Source organism: Electrophorus electricus, chromosome 16 (genome assembly GCF_013358815.1).
Source record: "Electrophorus electricus isolate fEleEle1 chromosome 16, fEleEle1.pri, whole genome shotgun sequence".
Taxonomy (NCBI): Eukaryota; Metazoa; Chordata; class Actinopteri; order Gymnotiformes; family Gymnotidae; genus Electrophorus; species Electrophorus electricus.
This window is the reverse complement of record NC_049550.1, coordinates 11,428,178-11,450,462: the sequence shown is the minus strand read 5'-3', so window position 1 is coordinate 11,450,462 and position 22,285 is coordinate 11,428,178. Positions and strand designations below refer to the sequence as shown.

Sequence of the window (22,285 nt, the reverse complement as noted above, 5' to 3'; positions counted from 1 at the left end):
GTGGTACATGGATGTTGCCCAGTGACATGCATGACTCTCAGTATGCTGATGCACACTGATTGGTTGATCAGTGAAGTTTGATTCTGTGCCAACACAGACCTTATTTGGCTTCATTCATGCCATCTACCGACCTGAGACGCAGGTAATCAGGAGTGAACAGTCTGCTAATTTTTTTTGAGTGTAATGAAACAGGAAAAGGTTAAGTATTCAAAAGCAATTAGGTAACAATAACTCAAAGCAACTTTACTCCACCTATAGAATAAAAAATAGCTAATGTAGCTCTGGTCTAATATCCCTGAAACAATTCTGCATAGAAGACTGCCATAGAAGATATCAGTAATATTCTTAGATTATTCTCCATGATTAAATAAAAAATATAATCTTTCTCATCTATACAATTTGACATACATTGTCATTGTCTGTAACAGTGAAAGAAGTTTTGAAATATCAAAAGGCTGCATTATTTACATGAATCAGGCTTTAATACTAAGGTTAAGTAGCACTTCGTAAACGCTTGGAATGTATGCAGTAATTGACATAATAGTTCTGTCAAAGTAATGCTGAGATTTCCTGACACATAATAAGAGCTGTCGTAGAACTAAAGAAAGCCATGTTCACATTGACAGATGCTTTAGAAATCAAGCTACTGCTTAGCTTGATGGCTTAGCATCGCAGTTCCCCGGGCATGTTATGAAATGACATGAACACACGCACACACTTCTCAGTACACATGTAAATATGCCCCCCTGGAGTCAACTCCTAGCACGTTTCTGGCTGTGCATCTGTAGAAGCCTGTGTCTTTCGGCATGGGATTCTGGATGATAAGGGAGCCCTGAGGGTGCAAGTACTTGTTTCCAAACAGCCGTGGCTGAGGGCTGACGATTAGCCGTGTCCTGTCCGGAGTCTCCCACGCCACCTCTGCCTTGGGGATACCGACAACTACACAATTCAGTTGCACAGCCACTCCTCTTCGGGCATATGTGGTAGCAGCTGGGCTACTGGTGATCCGTGGTGGGTATGCTATTATAATAACAGAGATTGTTAGCAAGGAGCTCCCGTATTCGTTAGCAGTGCGGCAAGTATAAGAGCCTCGGTCATATACAGAAGCCTGCTGGATGGAAAGTGTTCCATTTTGTAGAACGGTATAACGACCTGCCCGCTGTGGTCGGTTTAGAACCACCCCGCTTGGCAAGGTCCAAGTGAGGTGGACGGGGTCACTAGCAGATAGACAGTGCAGCTGGAGGCTTTCGCCACTGATGATGCTAACAGGTGAGTTGTACCTGTTGTTGATCTCTGGCTTCCGCCCTGGTGATAGAACCACTGTCCTCTCAACCTGACCACCAGCATTGCGTCCCAAGCAGCGATAATTTCCTGCCTCTGACAGAGCAGGATTACTAATAACCAAAGTCCCATCAGTCTTGTGGAAGAACTTGGTAAACCGAGAGCCGCTCATTAGTGCAGTGCCACCAGGAAGAACCCAAGTCACTTGGGGGGCTGGGGAACCCTCAACAGAACAGTTAAGGGTAAGTGTCCTGCCTACAGTTAGGGAAAGAGATTCCATTTTGGGGCTCCTGAGTCTTGGTTTCTCTATTGTGTCCAACACATCGAGCTGAATGATAAGCTTTGCCTCTCCTCCTTCATTTTGTGCAATACAGGTCAAGAAGGCTGCATCAGTTACCTTCAAAGATTGAATATCAAGAGTGCCATTCCGATGAACTGTCATCCCAGCCCCATAGTATGGTGCTGGGAGAACAACATTCTCAGGGAGAACCCATATCACACGGGGAACAGGAGTGCCTGTTGCCTCACAATGGATCAGTTTCCTTTGATCTCTCATTGCTGATACTTTTAAAGAGTTTGTGGAACCTCTCAGCCCATTGATTGCAGGTGGTGACACCAGGATTTCTAGCCTGTATACTTTTTTATCTTGCCCTGCACTGTTTCTTGCCAGACAAGTGTAGTTACCACCATCAAAACGCTGCACATTGTGAATAAATAAAGTGCCATCATTATGGATCAAATATTTGTCTGAGGCTGAAGTAATTGCTCTGTTGGTTGGGGAGATCCACAGTATGTGTGGGTTAACCTCTCCTTTGACACTGCACTTCAGTGAGGCCGACTCTCCGTACATGACCCTGACAACCTCATAGGTTTTGTTTCTGATCACAGGCACATCAGACACGACTTTGACATGTACTTTCATCTCATCCTTGCCGATCTGGTTCTCGGCATAGCAAGTGTAGTTACCTTGCTCTCGCATCCCCACTTCATTGAGGAAGAGGGTGCCGTTGTCAAAGACCACATACCTGCGACTGCGGCTGCTACTGCTGCTGTCAGTTTTCCTGACGCTATTGACCATAGTGCCATCAGGCAGAGCCCATTGGATCTTTGGGTTTGGCAACCCTGATGCCACACAGTCAACTTTCAGGTCACTCCCGTACATCACCTTCTGGTTGGCCTGAGTCCTCTGCTCAATCTTGGCTGGCTTCGTTAAGATACTCACCTTGAGTGGTACATAATCGTCTCCAATTTTGTTACGTGCCACACATAGAAAGTCACCTGTGTCTTTGTCTGTCACAGAGTGGATGGACAGTGTCCCATTAATAAACACTTTGATCCTTGGGTCATAACTGAAAAAAGAGATTGAGACCATAAATATAATATCATGTGTCAATAATCAGTGCTTTTGTATTAGGTTATCAACAAGTACTTTTTATCATGATCAATGGGAACATTGCTAATGGGAACATAAGAAAAAAATATTTTAGTAAACAAATACTTTATGTGCCTATATTAAAAAAATAGTTGTAAGTTGTGAGGTCCTTTTGGTTGAAGTTTGGTTGAAGTGATTTTGTTACACTATTGCTTGAATCCTGAAAGGCAATACAATATTGTGTGTGTGTGTGTGTGTGTGTGTGTGTGTGTGTGTGTGTGTGTGTGTATGTGTAAGTGTGCATGGGTGAGTACATATGCATAAATGGATGTATACTGCAAGTCCTTGAAAATGTTGATGTGGCAAGTGCCTGCTTCTATGCGTCCGTGTATTTGTGCCTGAGCGGTTTACAGTATGATTGCATTACCTGTAATGAGCATCCACAAGCTTCTTGGATGGAGTCCTCCATATGACCCTGGGCTCTGGATCTCCTGAGGCAACACAATCAAGCTGCAGCCTTCCCCCATAGATGACCTCTGTCTTCTGCGCAGATGACGAGGTAATCCTGGCCCTGGCTGATGCAACACTCTGTATCACAGTCAAACTAAGTGCTCTCAGTGAAATACCAACTGTATTGGTTGCTGTGCATTCATATTTTCCTGCATCCACCTGACCTAAATGACGAATATACAGGGTCCCATTGGGGAAAACAAAGGTGTTAGTTCCACTAACAAATTGTGAAGGCCAGAGCTGTGTACCATAAGGTGTAGTCCAGCTGATTGTAGGGGGAGGAGCACCCGTGGCACTACAGTTCAAGTAGGCAATGCTGCCTTCGGAGAGGGTGATATTCTCTCGCCTCAGCTGTTGGATCACCGGTGGCAGGGCAGCAACCATCAGGTGTACTGATGCAGCATCTGCACCAGCGGCGTTGCTAGAAATGCATTTATATACCCCTCGGTCTGTATAAGTAGCAGACGTAATCCGAAGTGTGCCATTGGCCAAGATCAGGAACCGTCGGCCAGGTGTGGGAGCATCTGCATGTACAACTGTCCTATCAGGTAGTACCCAGGTGGTGCGAGGATGAGGGTGCCCTTGGGATTGACACTCCAGCTCAACAGTTTCTCCGAGGTTCACAATTGCATCTTGATAGCGTGGCTGCAACACCTTGGGATGTTCTGCTAAGACTATCAAAGTGACGACCATCTTGTCTTCTCCATACTGGTTTCGGACACTGCAGAGGTACTGGCCCTGGTCCACAGGGAGGACATGGCTGATTGTGAGGGTGCCGTTAGGGTGGACCTTGAACCGCTGGATTCTGGTGTTCTGAGCAATGCTGGCTCCTGTATAGAGATATAGTGACATGAATGTATGCAATTATATACATAAATAGGAAATAATTAATATATCTATTACATACTTGATGATTAAATTTTAAAACACTGATACTCAACATTAATTATTTCTCTTATGACCGTTTAAAGTATTTGTGGAAAAGAGAAAAAATGTCAAAGTCTGTCATTGCAGTTGAGAGGTTTAGCTTTTGATAATTTAATAACCATAGCACCTTTTTGGACAAAATGTATTTCTATAGATATTTAAAAGAAATCAAGATTATTGACTGAAACACTTAATCAACTGAAACATTAAAGTTACAATTAATGTGTAAACAATTATACATTATCAAACTATTTTAATATACTTGTAATATTCATGTGATATTAATATATGTCCTTCCTTTAGACACAGTTCTCTTCTGGTATATAGTAAACATACACACAAGAAAAACAGAGAGAGAATTGATGACATTACTGCATCCTCTTTTGCAGTGATTTAACAATATACACTATATGTAATGTGTCTTCATCAGTTTTTCCAGTTAATTTTACCTGAACCTATTTTTAATGTCCTACTCCTCATGTCACAGTAAACACTGCAAACATTAAACAATGAAAAATGTATAGCAGATCAATCACAACACACTAATGCAACATTACTACATGATCACTGGACTCCTCATTAGCTAACAATTTTAGTTTTTGAAATATTCACTGTAGGTGTAAGTGAAGCTAGTAGATATTTAATAAAGGTCTGCATACCTGTGGTAACTTTAGTCCAGGAAAGAAAGGGCTTGGGCAGACCTCTAGCCTCACAGGGTAGCTGGGCATCTGACTCTGCTTGTACTGTTACAGTGCTAATCTCAGTGCTTGTAATCTTAGGCAGCCCTCTCCTGGCTGGTTTTTGCTGTGCACCTCCAGATGTACCATGGTGGACACTGGAGGTGCCCCTACCTTGACTATCCGGCCTGCTAGGAGGGATTTGACTTGTAGGTGCTGCTACTGGGAATTCTGGGGCAGTTGTGGAAACTGGTTTAACTGCATTTTGTAGTTTTGGCTTTCTGGTGTTTGATACCATATCTGTGACAGCATCTTCTAAATGACCTGTAGAATGAGAGACAGGCAGCATTGCCTTATCAGTTTCTTTCTTTTTATTTGGCCTGCCAATGGTCTTCTGTTCTGTGATTACATTTGTCTGTTTTGGTCTGTCAGGTATGTGATTTGTACTGTCAGGTTGACCTGCCCCACCTCCACTAATAGGTATATTTTGTAAAGATACACGTGGGTGAAATCTAGATGGTTTCATTTGCTTTGCTGTGGATGCTGTTATTGGTGGTGCAGTTACTGCTGATAATGAAGTGGATCTATTTGTTGTTGGTGGTACTGTACTAGTAGTAGACGTAGTAGTAGTAGAAGTAGTAGCTGATGTTGCTGCTGATGATTTATCTTTGGCTAGGGAGGTGATAGGAGTATTATTTTCCTTCAGAAGTACATTTTCTTCTGCTAGTCCAGGTTTTCTAGGTGAGGCTGAATCTTCTCTGATATAATCCCCATCTGCTAAAGCAGTGTGCGGCTTTGTTATAGTAGCTAACGCAGATCTTGGAGCACTTTGGGAAGTTGCTGGCATCTCTCTTGTAACTTGAGAAATCCCATGAGCCTGCTCATAAATGTTTGCTTTTGTTGAGCCACCAGGGACCTCTGAGTCATGACTCTCAATGATTTCATGCCGCGTATTTGGGGCAAATGAGGAGAAAGGCCTCAGTGGAAATTCCCACATATTCTCCTCCAAATGTTCAGCTTCACTGGGCTTGTATTGATTTTGAGATCTGTCTTTACCTGTACCCGTACCTGGTGTCCCTTCTAGTTGTGAGAGAGCACTCGATGGGGATGTGAAAGAGTTTGGTCTAGAGGTGGGTCCTCCTGTACCACGTTGCCTTTGTACCTCATCAACAGCTTTAACTACAGGGGGTTGGATAATTGTAAACATCGCCTGGTTAGCTGCTGTGAAAAAAGAATTGTGAACTGGAGATAAAGTGGAAACTGTTTCTCTGGCTGTGGTTGATTTTTCTTGCCCTATATAACCTAGCGATGTTGATGGAGACACTGACACTACTGGGATGCTCATAAATATATTAGGTGGTTTGGCATAAGACAAGGGTGTGTCCTTGGCTCCTAACACTTTCTGTTTGAGTGAAGAATTAAATGATAGATTGTTGCTGCTGCCATATAAAGGACCTGTGTTCTTTTCATGAGTCATTTTGCTTAATGACGTTGCTTGGCGTTCAGTAAATGGAACAGCGGTATCCACCTTGGCTCTGGCATCCGTGGCCCTTGCAGATGTTTCTATTTTAGACTGAGAGAAGGCTGTTGTCTTAGTGACCTCAAAAACGAAGGCTGAAGTAGTGGGCTGCGGTGTGACATTTGTGACGTTTGCAGATGATTTGGAGCTACTTGGCCTTGGTCTAATTTTCTTCGGTTTTCGGCGTCTGCCACCGTTCTTGCGTCGCGTATTGGACGAGTACTTTGCACGCGAAAGAGGTACAAGACTAAGGGAGATTTTGTATGTTTCTTGGTTATTTTCTGAACTGGGTTTAGTTGATGGTACTGCAGTAGTAAGTAGCAGAATTTGGGAGTTGTGATGTTTCTCCTGTGGTTTGGATATTTGTAGGCCCTGTGTAGCTTGCTGAGATGTGGTTGTTTTTGTAAAGGAATTAGAATCAGCATATTTTTCTATGCTTTGTTCTTCAAAAGAAACGGCTGTGGTCATAACTGGTCTGTGATCAGACTCTCCATGATAAACTTCTGCTCCATGTCTAAGGGGTTTTGAGATGCCATGAGTGTTACCATTATCATCACTTTCAGCCTTCTGAATTGCTTCAGTTACTTTGCTACCAACTTTTGTGTGGCTTTGGTTTCCTTGAAAAGAACTTTCATATGAGGCTGCATTCCCCACAGTGCTTGGTTCAGCCAATGTTGTAACATCTGGGCATGTCACCAAATGATGAGTTGGCTGTGGACTACTTGTGGTCTGCATGACATATGTGCTGGATGTAAACAAGTCTGAATCTGGGCTGACTTCGGGAGCCGAAATATGGTATGTTACATGGGTCCGATCCTGAGAGTCCAGAGGTCTTATGTCTAGGCTTACTTCAGTAGTTTGGACAGGTGTCTCTGATGCAGGAACTGTGTATGTTGCTTCTTGTGGTGGTGCTCTGGTCATAGTACCATCTGTTGATGATCCCCCAGTCTTGTCAGGTAATCCTGGTTGTTTTGTGCTGGCAGTGTCAGGTTCCTGTAATCTATTTGTGCTAGCAGAGCTTGGAGTTGTTGTACTTGGACGGCCGCCACCGCTGCGTACCTTTGCAAGAATGTTAGCCCAGCGCTCTGGATCTATCTGACTGTTTGACACATTGATTCTCCTTCTTGGATCTACTGTGTTACTCCTGTCAGCTACTGCAGAGACCCGTCTTCTTGGTATAGCAGGACGTCTCCACTGTTTTCTGAAAGGTTGTCCACCCCGTACACCAAGGTTTGGTATTTTCCTTCTATTAGGGGCATCTATTTTGTCAAGAGGAGGTTTTACTTCAGCTTCTCCATTTCCAGATGTCTCTACATCATTGTCCATGGGGGCTTTTATTTTTGTAGAGACTCCTTCTGCAGGCTGAGGTCTGCTGGAATATTTCCTTAAAGGTAGTGCACCAGAGGGCCTTGTCAGGGTCACCTTTGTGGCCAGTGAGTCTGCACCATGTTGATTCCCTGCCACACATTTATAATAACCATTATCTGATAGCTGGCTGTGATAGATGATTAAAGTTCCATTTGAGGCCACTTGCATCTTGGATAGGTTTGTCCTCATGTTTATAATGCTGCTATTAGGAATTATCCAATTTATATCTGGATCAGGAGAACCTGAGGCGTCACAGGGAAGATAGACAGATCCACCAGCAACTCCTACCACAGGTTCAGCTACCTCTTCACCTACAGGTGGCGCAGTCGAGGACTCCTCCACTGTCAGATGAAAGGGCAGAACACTGACATCATCGGCGACTTGTGCTATACAGTAATACGCTCCTGAATCTGAGTGATCCACAGCTGTCACTACCAGCAAACCATTGGGAGATGCTGTGATTCTGTTATCACTGCTTCGGTATGGCGCTTCAAGTTTAGAGCCATCAGGGAGCATCCATTTGACTGATACGTTCCCAGAGCTGCGCACACTGCAGTTCATCCGAATGCCACCGCCCACCACTCCAACCTGCGATAATCTTGTATCATTTCTGGACTCGATCATAACCCACCTTCTCCTCTGCTTTCTTGCGTCGTCTGCCTCTATCACTTGGTTCACGTAGCTGCTTAGAATGAGTCTAACCTTTTTACTTGTGGATTTGGGTCTGTTTAGCTGAATGTCCAGTGATGACTGCATTACCCATGAAGGCTCTGCCACAACACTGGCTTTCACGCCAGTGTAGTAAAGTGCATCTTTTTCTGCATCCTGTCGATACCTGTAGCTAATGTGAGCCTCTTGGCTTAGCATGAGCTCCCTTTGCAGGTGGGCAGGAACATCACTGTAATATGCAATGAGTCGCCACAGCCTCTCATAGTTGGATCTGTCGATTGGGCATTCCAGATCTAATGCCAGTGTGACATTTGCAGAGATCTGGTGTGGATTAATGTGGTCCCAGTTAATTCTGGTTGAATCTGTAATTTCATTGATTTGGCACTTGAGATCAACTGTGTTTCCATGCTCATCTGACAGGCCTAGTGTAATGTTCCCAAAAGGTTGCCGGAAGTTGTTTATGGTCAATAGTTCACTCTCTGTGTCAAGGGCAGAGGTTCTGTGAGGGACACTAATGACTGGACTGTTACAGGTGGGACTGTATAGCTTCTGAAGGTCTTTTTTCTTCAGGTGTTTAGGAGAAGAACACAAAGGGCACAGCTGGCCTCCTGCAAATGCTCTGTCTTTCTTACATTTGAGCACACCTGATGAGAAAGAGAGAAAGCGTGAGAGACAGAGCTAAGCAAGATGTAAGAATAATTCACTGAAATCTTAGTAATCTGGCAATTAGTGTTGTCTTTACTGATTTAACTGGCATTAAGTACATTATTTAATTGCAGTCAAGTGAAAACAGCATATAAAAGTAGTTCTCAGACTACATGTAGTATGTTCAACAATTCCCAAGGGTTATTCAGCTGTTTAAATGTATTTATAATAATTATAGTTATATTGTATGCATATGATTTATCATAGTTTCATTTCTTACTGTATGTACTGTACTCCACTACTCTACCACTTTTTTTTTTTTTTTAACATTTGAACTGCTTTCTAAAATAATAATGACCTGGTGTATTGGTGCTCCACTCGTTGAACCAGCTCATCTTGCAGTCACAGACCCAGGGGTTCTCATGCAGGAACAGGCTCTCCAGGTGAGGCATGCCAGCTAGCATCTTCTGCGGCAGTGTCATCAGGCCATTTTCTGACAAGTACAGGTGCTTGAGGGTGGACACAGGGAAGTGGCCCAGCACAGAAAGAGTTGCAAAGGTGGCCGGATGTAGCTGCTTGAGCTGGTTACCCTCCAGCTGGAGCAGGCGAAGGGAGGTGAGGCCTTGGAAGACATCTGGATGGATGAACTCTATACGATTGTGGTCCAAGTGCAGCCGGGCTAAGTTCCAGAGGCCCCGGAAGGTATGTTGACTAATTACTTTTAGCTTGTTATAGCTCAGTTTCATCATCTGGGAGAGGAGAAGGTAAAGTATGTGAGTGTGTGTGTGTGTGTGTGTGTGTGTGTGTGTGTGTGTGTGTGTGTATATACACACACACACACACATACAGGATATATGGTTCTTTATCAGTAATCTTGATCTGCTAAAACAAGGGAGATATAGTAACTTGATAATATCAAGATATTGTGAGATACAGTGAAAAGCATTTACTGTGCATGATTTACACACCTGAAGGGATATCAGGTCGCGGAACACCCCACCAGGAATGTTATGAACGTCATTTCCATGCATCAAAAGGAATTCCAGTTTACGCATACCGGCAAAAGAGCTGTCGGTGATTCGGTTTATCGTGTTGAATCTGAAAAACGAATAAAAGTAGTCATACTAAAAAACGAAACTATAATTAACTTATACAGGATTGTAAATCCTGATTTGGAATCTTGCACTGAATCCTGAGCTCGCATGTAAATCTCTTTGCTAGACAGGTGTGCCATTCCTCATCCCGCTCAACTAATTTCAAGCTAGCAAAGGAAAAACAAAGAGATCTTTGTTGGAGCTTCTTCGGTCTCTCAACTGTTGCCACACGCTTACCCCAAGTTCATGCGCTCCACTTGTCTGGGCACGCCGGCGGGAACGGTGAGCAATGAGCGGAACGTACAGTGCACTTCTTTCGGCTGGTGACATGCGCACGGCCGAGGGCAGCATCTCGATCTTCCCGGCAGCGTTGCCAATACCAGCAGCATCAAAACACGAGCAGCGGAACGGCCCATCTTCAGCTACGCAACTGCGGGCGCCTCTCGCTGCAGTCAGACGCGGGTGTCAGAATGTAATTTTGCACATCACCGTCAAACAAAATACATTCTTAGCAGAAGCATTATGCAGACGATCTCTATGATGGAATTTTTCATGTCAAAATCAAATTAGTCAAGCAGGTTTTAAAGCGCTCGCCCATAATAATAATAAGAAAAATAAGAGACAGGAGAACGCATGTGGAAAATAACTTGACTGATATTAGAGAGGCAGACATTGCACACAACGTGCACGGTAAACGCGAAATAAAACATTTTGTGTACCAGACTTTGGTGTTTAAGTCTTCTACGGTTATACAAAACATTGCGGGTAAGCACTAAATCATTCGTTTGCAGATTGTGTCAGAGTTGCTGTAGTAATATTTTAACTATTAAGGTAATGATATAGTACTAGAAGACTTACCTTAAGTTCTTTTTGTTAGCAAAATCCCACCACTACCAAAGACCAACATGACTTTCATTCATTACTCTTTTGAAAGGTTGAGTTTCGAATGACTTATACCACGGCGCAGGATCAACAACGAAGTAATAATGAAATTGCAAAAAACCAAAAAACTTATATTCATGAACATTCATTAAATATATTTCCCTGCTGCAAAATTAAAACAGATCCCCTCTAATTCCAATTCTGGAGAAAACGTTTACAAAAAGCAGCCTCCTTTTCTAAATAAATAAATGTATATGACTTAATGTATGTTTTTTCTATATGTTTGCGACGCGATATTCCAAATCGTCTTGGTGTTCCTGCGTGTAGCTGTCTCCACACTTAGTTGAGGAACTTGAAATTGGAACTTTCTTCTGATGGCGCGTGCGGATACGTCTGCTTGGCGCTAGGGAGGAGTGACTGAGCGCGCGTTCTCGCATCAGCACTTCGACTGCGACTGTCTACAAAGAGTCACTTCGCCGATGCATTGACCCAGGTTAAGGGGTGCGTTTGTGCATTAGTTTAAACTGTGCATCCGTGAATGCCCAGTTGTTCTGGTCCATCACTTCAACATCTGTGGCAACGTGACGTGTTTTCTTTTGACAGAATTCCAAACAAATATTTATTTATAAAAAACGTTTATAAGTAACATGCAAATAGTTGTAAAATAATAGGTTCTTTAGGTTGTTTATAAAATGGTGTATTTTCTGTGCCAAACTGGACGTAAATGGATAAGACAGCTCTTAAATAAGGGTCAAACAGGGTTCAAAGTGTTGTCATTAACCTTACGAGACAGACACACACACACACACACACACACACACACACACACACAGAGAGAGAGAGAGAGAGAGAGAGAGAGAGAGAGAGAGAGAGAGAGAGAGAGAGAGAGAGAGAGAGAGAGAGAGAGAGAGAGAGAGAGAGAGAGAGAGAGCCTTAGCCTTGCATTTCTCTGTATTTCTACCTTTGTGTGGTTCTTAAAGTTGTGAGGTATATAAATTATGCTATGACAAAACTTCAAACTAACACCGCCCCATAAACAAAATAAATATTTTGACATTAATTTCTGTAATATAAGTGTTTGAATTAACATGTTTTGGGGTCCACACCAATATCCTTGTAAATATCATTGGGACATGATAAATGACAAAGCTAAACAGAAGCCTCACCCCTCTGTGCCTCTAACTTTTTCTGAGGTATGTCTAAGTTCCTTAAGCTTTGTAGTCATTGGTTTTCATGGAGCATTTAGAGTTTAAAAGTGGATGACTAAGCACAGTCAAAGGTTGCAGGTCCTGCCACAGTTCATGACCATCCGGAACATTCCATTCATCACCGTGTCACTTCAAGAGCATTAGCATGTCTTCATGAAAGCAACATGTAGGTGTTGTCATACAAGTTATTGAATACACAAAGAAGTTAATTATGTACTGCAGAGCAGATGGTGGGGAAAAAAAGTGAATTCGTTAACGTATTACATTGTTTCTTTCATTAACAATGAATATAAATATGGCAAACTCCATGATTTTAATACATCTGAAATAATTAGCTAATTTAAGATTAAGTTTAACTGCATATTATCAGTCATTTTTGTATGTTGGAACAATTTAAGCCAATGCTGGGTGACATATACTATTGGTAAATAAATAACAGAAGAAGAAAAGTACATAGTAACAAGAAAGATAATGTGTTTGTAATTACTCATGACAATATATTTGTATTTGCATCATTTTATTTCCACAAATGGCTTCATTATGTTTTACTAAGCTCATTAAAACATGATAGAAGTGAGTTATGAGATGACAAAAAAGAAAAAAACAGTACAAAAGGACCTATTTGTTTAAGCTTTTAAAATTCTTTGCCAGAGGCATGCTGACAACTATGAAAACAGCCAAGAAGCCTGAGACAAAAACATTTAATGAGAAAGAAATAAAAGAAATAGACTATCAGTTACTTCTCAAAGGAAGTTTAGATTTGCTATAGTCTATAATATAGCAAGACTGGGGACATGGACAGAAGAAAATCATTTTTCATAACTAAGAAAACCTTGAAGCCTCCATAAAGGCCCAATTCAGGAACGAGGCTACTGATTTGCTCTTTTTAAGCAAGCAGGGACACATGCACACATCACACACACCACAAACACAAAACACACAGTACATTTTTCACTCTTTGCATTCTCTTTGTTTATGATATGTGACCTCTGCGTGTGGCTTGCTCGCCTTCTATTGGCCCACCTAATACCAATGTTTGTCCTCCACAGCTGATAAAAACAAACAAACAGACAGACAAACAAGCAAATGCCTCTATTCTGGCCAATGCTGGTACAATGTATGAATACTGTCATGCTACATGACCTCTGAAAAAATTCCCAGCCCCGGTCCCTGCATGCATTAGGTGTGATGGAGTACATGGTAGAGACTTCAGATTCCTCTCCTATCACCTCTGTGCACAGGGCAGGCTGAGAAAGAGTGGCCTTACTGTGTCTGCTCAAGCACCATGACACTCGAAAATAAACCGACAGTAATATGTCTGTGCCCCAGACATATGGAGATCGGCTGTGTCGCACTACAGCTGGGCTGAATTCAGAATGAGACAAACTGGATTGGACTCGAACCAAGAAGTCGATCAGGAGTCATCCACACATGGGCATAATTACGATTTGCTTGCCATAAGCATACTCTGGAAACGTGGATGCTTGAACTGTTGGACAACACTGGTACAGTGCATTTAATCCTGGAAGAGGGGAAAATGTGCTTTGGAGTCCAGACTGGCCTTTAGTTTTATAGAGGTCAGGATGGGGTTTTAGTGGTAAACTGAAAAGGATGTTCTTTAAGGAATCTCTACCTACAGTTTAAAGTCCAAGACCATACTGGAAAAGAGTCTTATCCAGTTTTGCCTGAACAAAGAAGGAGAGTTCATCTAACTGAAATCAAACTTAGTTAGACTTTAGATATGAAACATTAGGCCACTTAGCATCCCTGATTTAGATTTGATTACAGGACACCTGAGCATGTCCTGTGTTTACAGGTTGTTAGTTAAAAGCTGCTGTATTATGACCCTAGACAGAACTTTTGATGTTTTCATATAGGGTCAAAATTAGAAGTCAGGCCATTTAATGCTAACCTTGAACCTGGCATGTTGTGCACAGCATTAACAGGGGAGCCCATCAAAGCTTGCACCTGCTCACAGGGACTGTTGTCAACAGTCATTTAAGAACCGTATCACTGCTCGTACAGTGGTGCCAATTCCACCTGGCTTGCACGTGTTGGCTTTTCAATCTCCAGCCGTTTCTAGCAGCAATCCACGATCTCCTGTTTTCCTGAAACAGGGTCATGGCCTTGTACACACTTGGCCTCTAGCAAACAGCCTTCAGGTGTAGGGGCGACCTGCTGCCAGTCAAGTTACACAGCAGACAATAGACAGTTTCAAGCTGTGAACCAAGAAGGGGAATAGACCGATAGGCCTTCTCAACATTCAGCTTTTTTTGATACTTGTTGCTGTATGTCAAGGATGATACCTCAAATTGTTATACATCCCCAAAAAACAAAAACAAAAAAAAAACAACAATTATATATATATATATATATATATATATATATACACACACACACACACACACACACACACATTTAATGAGGTTCAATACCTTGATGAGGTTTCTTTCCAAATTCAGTAAATTCAGTTAAAATAGAACTTCTGTAAGTCTTACTTTATTCTTGTTTAAGTCAAATGTTTTAAGGCCTGAGGACACTTTTGAATGAATACCTTTAATAATAAATCAACCCTGTAAGACACAGGAAATTAACAGTCCTTGTTTCCATTACATGATTAGATTTACTGCAGATACCAACCCAGTCATCTCATCTTATGATGTCCAATTTGTTATCCATTTTGTTTTACGCTGATCCCAGATCAGCCTCACTTGTCCAGATCATTAGCGCGACGCTCACGGAGCCATGAGAGCAGTGTTAAAAGGGCAGCGTGAAGCTTCCACGTGATGGCCAGCCCCCCCCTCGGTGGTGTTCCCTCCCATCAGACTGCTCTCCCACTGGGCGGCCCCTCTGTGCCTGAAGAGGCCCATCTGCGGCTGCAAGCTGACCTGCAGCGCAGCATGGTTTAGCAATAATAATCCACGCTCCCCAGCTTCCAGTGTGTTTACTCTCCTAGTGTGCGTGCCGCTGCTTGGATGCTCGAGGATGGGTGGCTCAGCACGTACGCAAATGGAACGTGTATAAAGCAGATTGGCAGATTCTGCCGCTCTGGAATTGAAGAAGTAACCGCAAGGAATCAACAACTGAACGAAAATGACTGTTTGCTAGTATCACTTAGTATTACTGCCAGTTTATGTATGCTGTATATCATACATGCTAATCCATACTAAGACATTCAGAGATGTTGCAGGAATACTACTGTCTTGCCTCTACTTTGGCAGTGATGATGCAGAAAAGTTTCCTCAGGGCATAAGCTGAAATTCCAACTCTAATCTAATACATCTGGATCTAATATTCAGGTGTTCTTGAGGTTCTTCATTAGATACCATGGTCTTAGATTAGGACCGATGGTAAAATCTTCAGCAAACTAGCAGGAATGAACTGTAAGAAATTCTTCTGTGTGTTGTAACTTGCCATGCTGGTTTGTAGTGGATGAAGTGATGTGTAATGGGGACTGTTAGCCATGGTTTCCTAGCTGAAAAACAAACACATGTCAGTAGAGAATGGTAACAAACTGTCATAATGGCACTGACACTGAAGCCAAAACCTTAGCCCTGAAATCCCGAAACAAATCCTGCATGTTATAAAACGCTTCAAAAGTGCACTACAGTGAATACTCTGAGCTCACGCTACGCCTGGGCGTATTGCTCATAGCTGTCTCTGATCGAACTCATCGCACTTCCTCCTCTCTGGACAGAGGCTGCTTCCCGTCACTGTCTAGTGGCTGCGTTCTGTTAGAGCTCGCAGGTTTGTAGGTCTTTCCCCATGCTCTCCTCCACTCTCGGTCTCTCTCACCTGGCCCTGTGCCGAAGCTCCCCACAGTCAAGGCTGTGCAATAAACAGACTCCCGGCCTGCTGCATGCAGCTGGGACCAGGCCCTCATGCTCGAGTGTTGGTGGTGGAAAAACCACTGGCATGTTGCTCAACAAAGCCCCTACCCAAGGTGCCAAGCTGTTACCTGCACGATGAGGGGCCCAGTGCCAATCTGAAACAACTTGGAACACTGTTCTTTATAGGCTGGCTCTGTCCAAATCCAAACGCTAGATAAACCTACTCCGTTCTTATGAGCCACTGGGGAAATGCCCACTAGTGCATTGACCTACTGTGGCCTAATCTAATCTAATCAAATATAAACCAGAAATTCCATTTTTGGATGATATGACCATTTCACTGGATTTTGAGACTTCGTAACTGGTTTGGCAGGGTGTTGTCCCAGAGAAAAGGTTTTTGGGAGTGAACAGATGATGTGAATTAGATATTTCGTTAAACATAATCAGGTTTTGATACTAGGAACATCTTAGGAACTTCAGCTGTTTAAGACATTCCTGTATGCATGTGCTGCTGAAACACATCTGCTAGTTTACATTTTGGAATATTCATCCTAAAATGTTGTAACAGCATGTGGATCTTGAGCATAGCATTACACTGACAAGAAGGATCCTAAGATTAAGCCTTTGAGTCATGTCATTCAGTGAACTGCTATGCTCTAGTGTACAGGAAGACATGCAGCCAAGAGGAGTATGTCAGTGAGCAATTATTTGTTCTCCGTAGGCAAGCAGTACACTACCTCCCTTACTATTCTCTTTGCTATATTGTGTCTGTATGTCCAGTCTGGAGATCTACAGATTGATGTACATAAAGTCTAGACACTATACTTGTGCAGTTGCCATGGTAGCAAGCCTCATCAATGCCAGTGCATGCTCATCAGTGTATTTTGTCCCATCCTCATCTGCAATCTTTGTCTCGAAAGCACTTAGACAATCAACAAAACCACTAATCACATGCCACATATGCTTAAAAACACCCCGGAAAGTCATTCCATCCAGTCATTTTATCCAGGGACGTCTTTACTACTAACACCATTCATTCTTTGGGTTTGGAAAGAAGTGCATTTTTAGTGAAAAGGCTTTCATAGAATGATCTCTGCAGTTAAACCCCTGTGTCACTTCATACTCCAGGGTCATTTGGCTCCTCCGTAATGACTCATGGAAGCCTGAAGGAAGGGGGTGTGGGAGGGAGCATGAAACCTGGGGAGAACTGATTAAAACAGTCTGATGAGAACCATCTGTGGAATGGTATTTTAATGAATACCTTTCATTCTGGCTTGTCGCATTCGAAAGCAAGTAGCCGTGAAACCTCATCAATAACATCCCTGACAGAGAAAGCAAGAGAGGAAGAAAGAAAAACAAAACCTAATGTCGGCTTTCCTAAGCAAACCTGAAGCAACTTATAGCGAGACTGTTTTGGTCAAGATGAACCCAATAGAACCATTGCATGGCATTGATTTGGGACTTTTTAGGTTGATGTGTAAAAGTGAAATGGAAAAATTTTAGATTATAATATACTAAGAAGGTGAATTTAAGTTGAGTCAGTAGTTTCCTCATGCAATGTGCATGTTCTGCATGGGCTCATGAATGGGACCAGATGCAAATCTCATAAAGGCAATAATTTTACTGTAAGTAGAGGATTATGTAATGGGTACCTGTAGCTTTGGTAATGGCAAAACCACAAATGGCAGACACATAATTTATACAACAGCTGTTCTGCACATTCTTCACATTAAAATGCTTTTAAACACACCAGATCCAGAGACAACAAGCGTTAGTATGGCCATGTATGTTCAAAGTAATTGGAAAGGTATTGTACTAAGGTGATCAAACTCAGAGTGGCTTCTATGACTGCATTATACAATATTAGCTGGAAAATGTTTTTAACAGTATCTGGACAGTATCTTTATGAATATGATGAAATGTTACAGGCCTGTGAGCAAACCAGGATCAAGTGAATGGCTCTATCCAGAATAACTACCTTTGCAATTGTGGAACTGAGTGTCAGTTGTTGATAGATCTAGAACAACTGTTCTAAAAAGTTAACATATGTCTACATTTGGACTATGTAGCAGGACTTCGTTTTAACGAAGGCAAATCTAGGCCTAAATACATCAAGCCTCTGTACTAAATAAACTTACATTCCTTATTGTGAAGACTTGCTTGCATAACACAGAGATTGATACTACATCACTGCAAAGTATGCGTTTGGAAAAAAAGACGATAGCAGAGCCAAAGACAGATGGGATAGTAGCCGTGCGCTTCGAGGGGGTTTTAACGGATGAACTTTCTGAAAGGCTCCATATGGATCCCTTTTGGGGCTTGGACTCAGGGGCCCTGCATATGGAAAGAAGATTGCAGGACCACCTCCAGTGAGGAAGACTACAGGACAAGCACCACAGAGCTGGACAACTAAATCCCCAGGACAGCATCGTCTACTTTCTTGCAGTATGTGCTACAGAATAAATCAATTACAGTGCTTTCCACTCATTAATAATTCTACCAACTATCTCATTACCAGTGACTAATTTGCATAATGTAATTTAAAAAAATAGTGCAACTTCACAATTCTAGTCCACTAAAGAGCATTTTCACAGAGCATAGCTGAACTGCTCAAGTTGGCTTGGTGGAATTATTGCAGTAGCAGTGATATTTTCACAGAACAAATGTGGTTCCTGCTTGGAATACAGATGGAGCCCTGCAGCTTTGGGGAAGATTTACATATCCCCCCTCATGTCCATATTCCAAAAAAAGCTACCGTCTCCACAACAAAAGAAGAAGAAAGAAAGGAACAGATAGCAACACTGAAATGATAAAAGGGGAAACAACAGTTTATTGGGACTGTTTATTGGTGCCTTTACCGTACTGGAGAAAACAGCTGATTCCTTTTCCAGTGTTGATCTTCTGGACCATGGGGCTCATCTGGACAAGCGCAGAAGGTCCGGTAATGGCACTGCAGGTGCCAGTTAAACATGGAACCTCCGGGGAGACTGAGTGCTGTGAGGAGGAAGGTGTGTAATAAGAAATTTCATTGACTCAATCAGGCTTATCCTCCAGGGAAAAGCACCTGAACTCTGAGATACTTCCTGAGGTGTGGAAAGCTGTGTATGGAAAAAGGAGGGTCACATTTAACAATACATATCCTCTAAAAATCTCTGTCTCTGCTTGATGCTGTTGGAAGCCTGAGGCTCAGGAAGATCAGAGATGCACTCAGTTCTTATCAGTAAATCTTTCTGACAGTAATGACCGGGTGATGACATTCTGAACGTTTGCGGAAGGAGCAAAAATGTGATATCCCACGAGGACGAGGGCCTTAAAACAGAAAATGTATGACTTTATATGCATAAACTTGGGCACTAGTGTGAAATCATGACATCATGATTTGGCATGGGCCTCCCTAGAGTAGATGGTTATCAGCTTCCAACTCAAGTCTGTTACATTCTGTTATGTTCTGACTCTGATGCACATTTATTCACTAACCTCTGCAGAGAAACCTTGGGATATCAGAGTCTGCACACCCAGGACCAGCTCGGACCAGCTCTGTGTCTGCATGTGGCTGCTCCTTGGCTATCAGCCCACGTTTCCTGTTTCCTTGGCCAGCGCAAAGAAGACATCCTCTGGACCACCTCCCAGATTACACCCAAGATATGCACAGTATGCGCTGGTGTGTTGAGGCCCAAGACCTGTACTGGAGTTGATTTCACACAGTAAATCAGGTAATTGGAGTACACAGAGGTTTTGTAGAGTACCATATGGTCATGGTCTTATCGTTCAGTTAGAATTTGGCAACATATAGGTAAACTAGCTATGGAATGTACCTAAACAAGTTTCCCAATGACATACAAAAGGTAATACAAATTTTAAAAAAATGTAAAGAAATCCCAAAACAAACAAAAAAGCCAAACCTATAAGATAAAGGGCCTATCCAGATTTTCACAACAGCAGTAAAAAGCACAATATCATCTGATACTATATTATACTAATACATAATTCTATAATATTTTTGCATAGCCAAATCAATTTAATATGTCTTCATATTCATTTAACAAAAACAAGCCTATAGGACATGCTGTCCTCCACTCCATCTACAAATCAAGCACTACCTTCTGCTTAGCTGAGCTAATTGTTAAAAGCCTCATTCTGTTATATGAACATCTATAATCCCAATATAGTCTACGGCCTTGCGGTCCCAAGAGCTGCATTCCCTCCCGTTTGGTCCCCAGCGAGTCCACTCCTCAGTGAACACACACCTCATGCCATAACCAGCCATCATACTGAACAGCTGCTTAATCGGTACACATTACAGTGGTGTGGTGATAAAACTGCAGCTTTAGACTGACCTAGTTTATGATCACGTCAAATCAGCGAACCTCAATTGTCCTTGACCAAAGTTGAAACTAAACTTTTGCTTTGTCCATTGTCTGTATACACTGCAGTTTGACTGACAAAATAAGGCAAAATTACTCAGGACACGTAAGACTACACAGTGACCGAACTTACATGATTCTTTATTATATAATTAAAAACTCTTCTCACACTCTAAACAGTAGAGTTCTAAACAGTTCTAAACTTTTCTATAATTAAGGAATCAGTCTTGCATACGATAATTAACTTTGCATATTATAATCAGACAAGCAAAGTAGAACTGGGCCTTTGTACATTTAAGTATAAGCATCAGAATTGCAAATAAATATCAGACTTACATGCTTGTTATAGGACCTTAAGTGGACAACAGGAATGATGTCATCGTGGCAAAAAGCCAAGCACTGCATGACCCTAGGTACAGATGTGCTTCAGGGCTTGTCAGTTCCACTCAGCTCTTGCATGCACCATTAGGGTGGACAGAGACTTCCTTCCTTTTACAAATCAAATAAAATGGATATTTTATTCATCCTGCTCATTAAGCAAATAGCCACTTATCTGTCTGTCCATACAGTAACTTGCATGGCTTGTGAAAAACCAAAAGAATGCATTTAGTTACACGAGATATTATGCTTGGAAATGTGGGTCAGCACAGCTGCTGAAAGCAATGGAACAATGGAGTCTTTTCCATAGAGTGCGACATTGGCTAAAGCATGACGACGCTTCCTTTGAACAATCGTTGTTGTCCTGCGAAGCAAAACCCCCAATCCTCTGATGGCAAATCAGCTGTGTTTCCCTCCAAAGTAATTCAAGGTAGACTTCACTCTGCAGCTGCACTTTCAGCTGAGGACAGATTTGAAGAAATATGTGGGTCAAAGTGCTCTGTAGCCCTATATCCACTATACCGCCTCTCTCGTGAACGTAAATCAATGCTATATATTTGTGCATATCTAAAAAGCTAAAACTGTGTTTGGTTTTTTGCTGAGGATTATTACTGAGAATAGTGCAACAGAGAAACATACTGTACTGTTGCAAGTGTGCTTTTTACGGGACTCAGAAGTGATGAGTTTTCCTGAACAAAGCCATTTTCTGCTCGTCAGCATCTTTTTGTGTAGGCGTGGGCACAGCACAGTCTGTCTGATGACAGGCTTCTTTGAAGGGATCACACCTTGCACCTTCAAGTGGCTAGGAAAGAGAAGTAAAGCTGTCATTTCCAGGGTGGCGACTGATAGGGCTGTTTGCTTAAGAGGGCTGTTTTTGTTCATAGCTTGTTCTTTCTTGTGGTCTGCTGAAGGTGAGGAGTTAATGGAAACGTGTGTGTGTGTGTGTGTGTGTGTGTGCGCAGTTGCGTTAGACACTTGAACTGCCTTTGGCTCGTGTCCCAATGAGAAGGTGGGCAGCTGACACAGGAAGCAACAAGAAGAAAGCTGAAAATGATGCCCTGTTCTAGCAACAAGAACATGGGATACAACTTATGAAGGGTTATAAAGGGAGAAAGAAGTCATTTCTGCTTAGAGCAATCAAGAGCTACCTTTTACTGCTCTGTGAATTCAATTTCTTACAAACTCATTCAGTGACTGGTGGAGTAAAAAACAGAGTTTGCTACATGTCAAAATGACTTTTATTATTACATAAATGTCATCATGATTCAATAAAGATGTGTCCTGTCTACAAAAACAAAGGTCTAGGAACAGGTATAAATGGCCCTTTCAGAGTGATCAGCCACTGGTCACAGATCCTCCTTGCTCCTAGAGGACTTCCTGCAAAGTTTTAATTTCCCCTGGCCTGATATAATCATGATATTCAAGAACATCTTGACTACTAGAAGCAGGTAAATTTGATTACAGCTGGACAAAGGCCTTGCAGGAGGTCAGATCTTGAGTAGGGTTCTGCAACTGGTCGTGGTCAAGAATCAGGGTAGGAGCCTTCGGCATGATGAAAGAG

General features: G+C 42.3%; 1 protein-coding gene across 1 annotated transcript; it reads right to left on the bottom strand.

The window, feature by feature from the left end:
* Nucleotides 1-439: 439 nt before the first annotated feature.
* mxra5a (matrix-remodelling associated 5a) lies at nt 440-10,478 on the bottom strand. The gene is made up of 8 exons (XM_027010401.2): nt 10,300-10,478; nt 9,937-10,066; nt 9,327-9,717; nt 7,474-8,967; nt 7,346-7,419; nt 4,750-4,894; nt 3,081-3,993; nt 440-2,630 (listed from the first exon to the last, which is right to left on the bottom strand). The coding sequence occupies exons 1-8, from the start codon at nt 10,476-10,478 to the stop codon at nt 722-724; spliced, it is 5,235 nt and encodes a 1,744-aa protein (XP_026866202.2). The 3' UTR covers nt 440-721.
* Nucleotides 10,479-22,285: the final 11,807 nt, after the last annotated feature.

What these genes read in the sequence shown, in the direction of transcription:
- mxra5a (XM_027010401.2), bottom strand. Translation starts at nt 10,478, where the DNA reads ATGGGCCGTTCCGCTGCTCGTGTTTTGATGCTGCTGGTATTGGCAACG. An exon ending in CTGGACTAAAGTTACCACAG is followed by an intron (nt 3,994 to 4,749) that starts GTATGCAGACCT and finishes ATCTCTATACAG; the next exon opens with GAGCCAGCATTGCTCAGAAC. An exon ending in CTTGTGGATGCTCATTACAG is followed by an intron (nt 2,631 to 3,080) that starts GTAATGCAATCA and finishes CTCTTTTTTCAG; the next exon opens with TTATGACCCAAGGATCAAAG.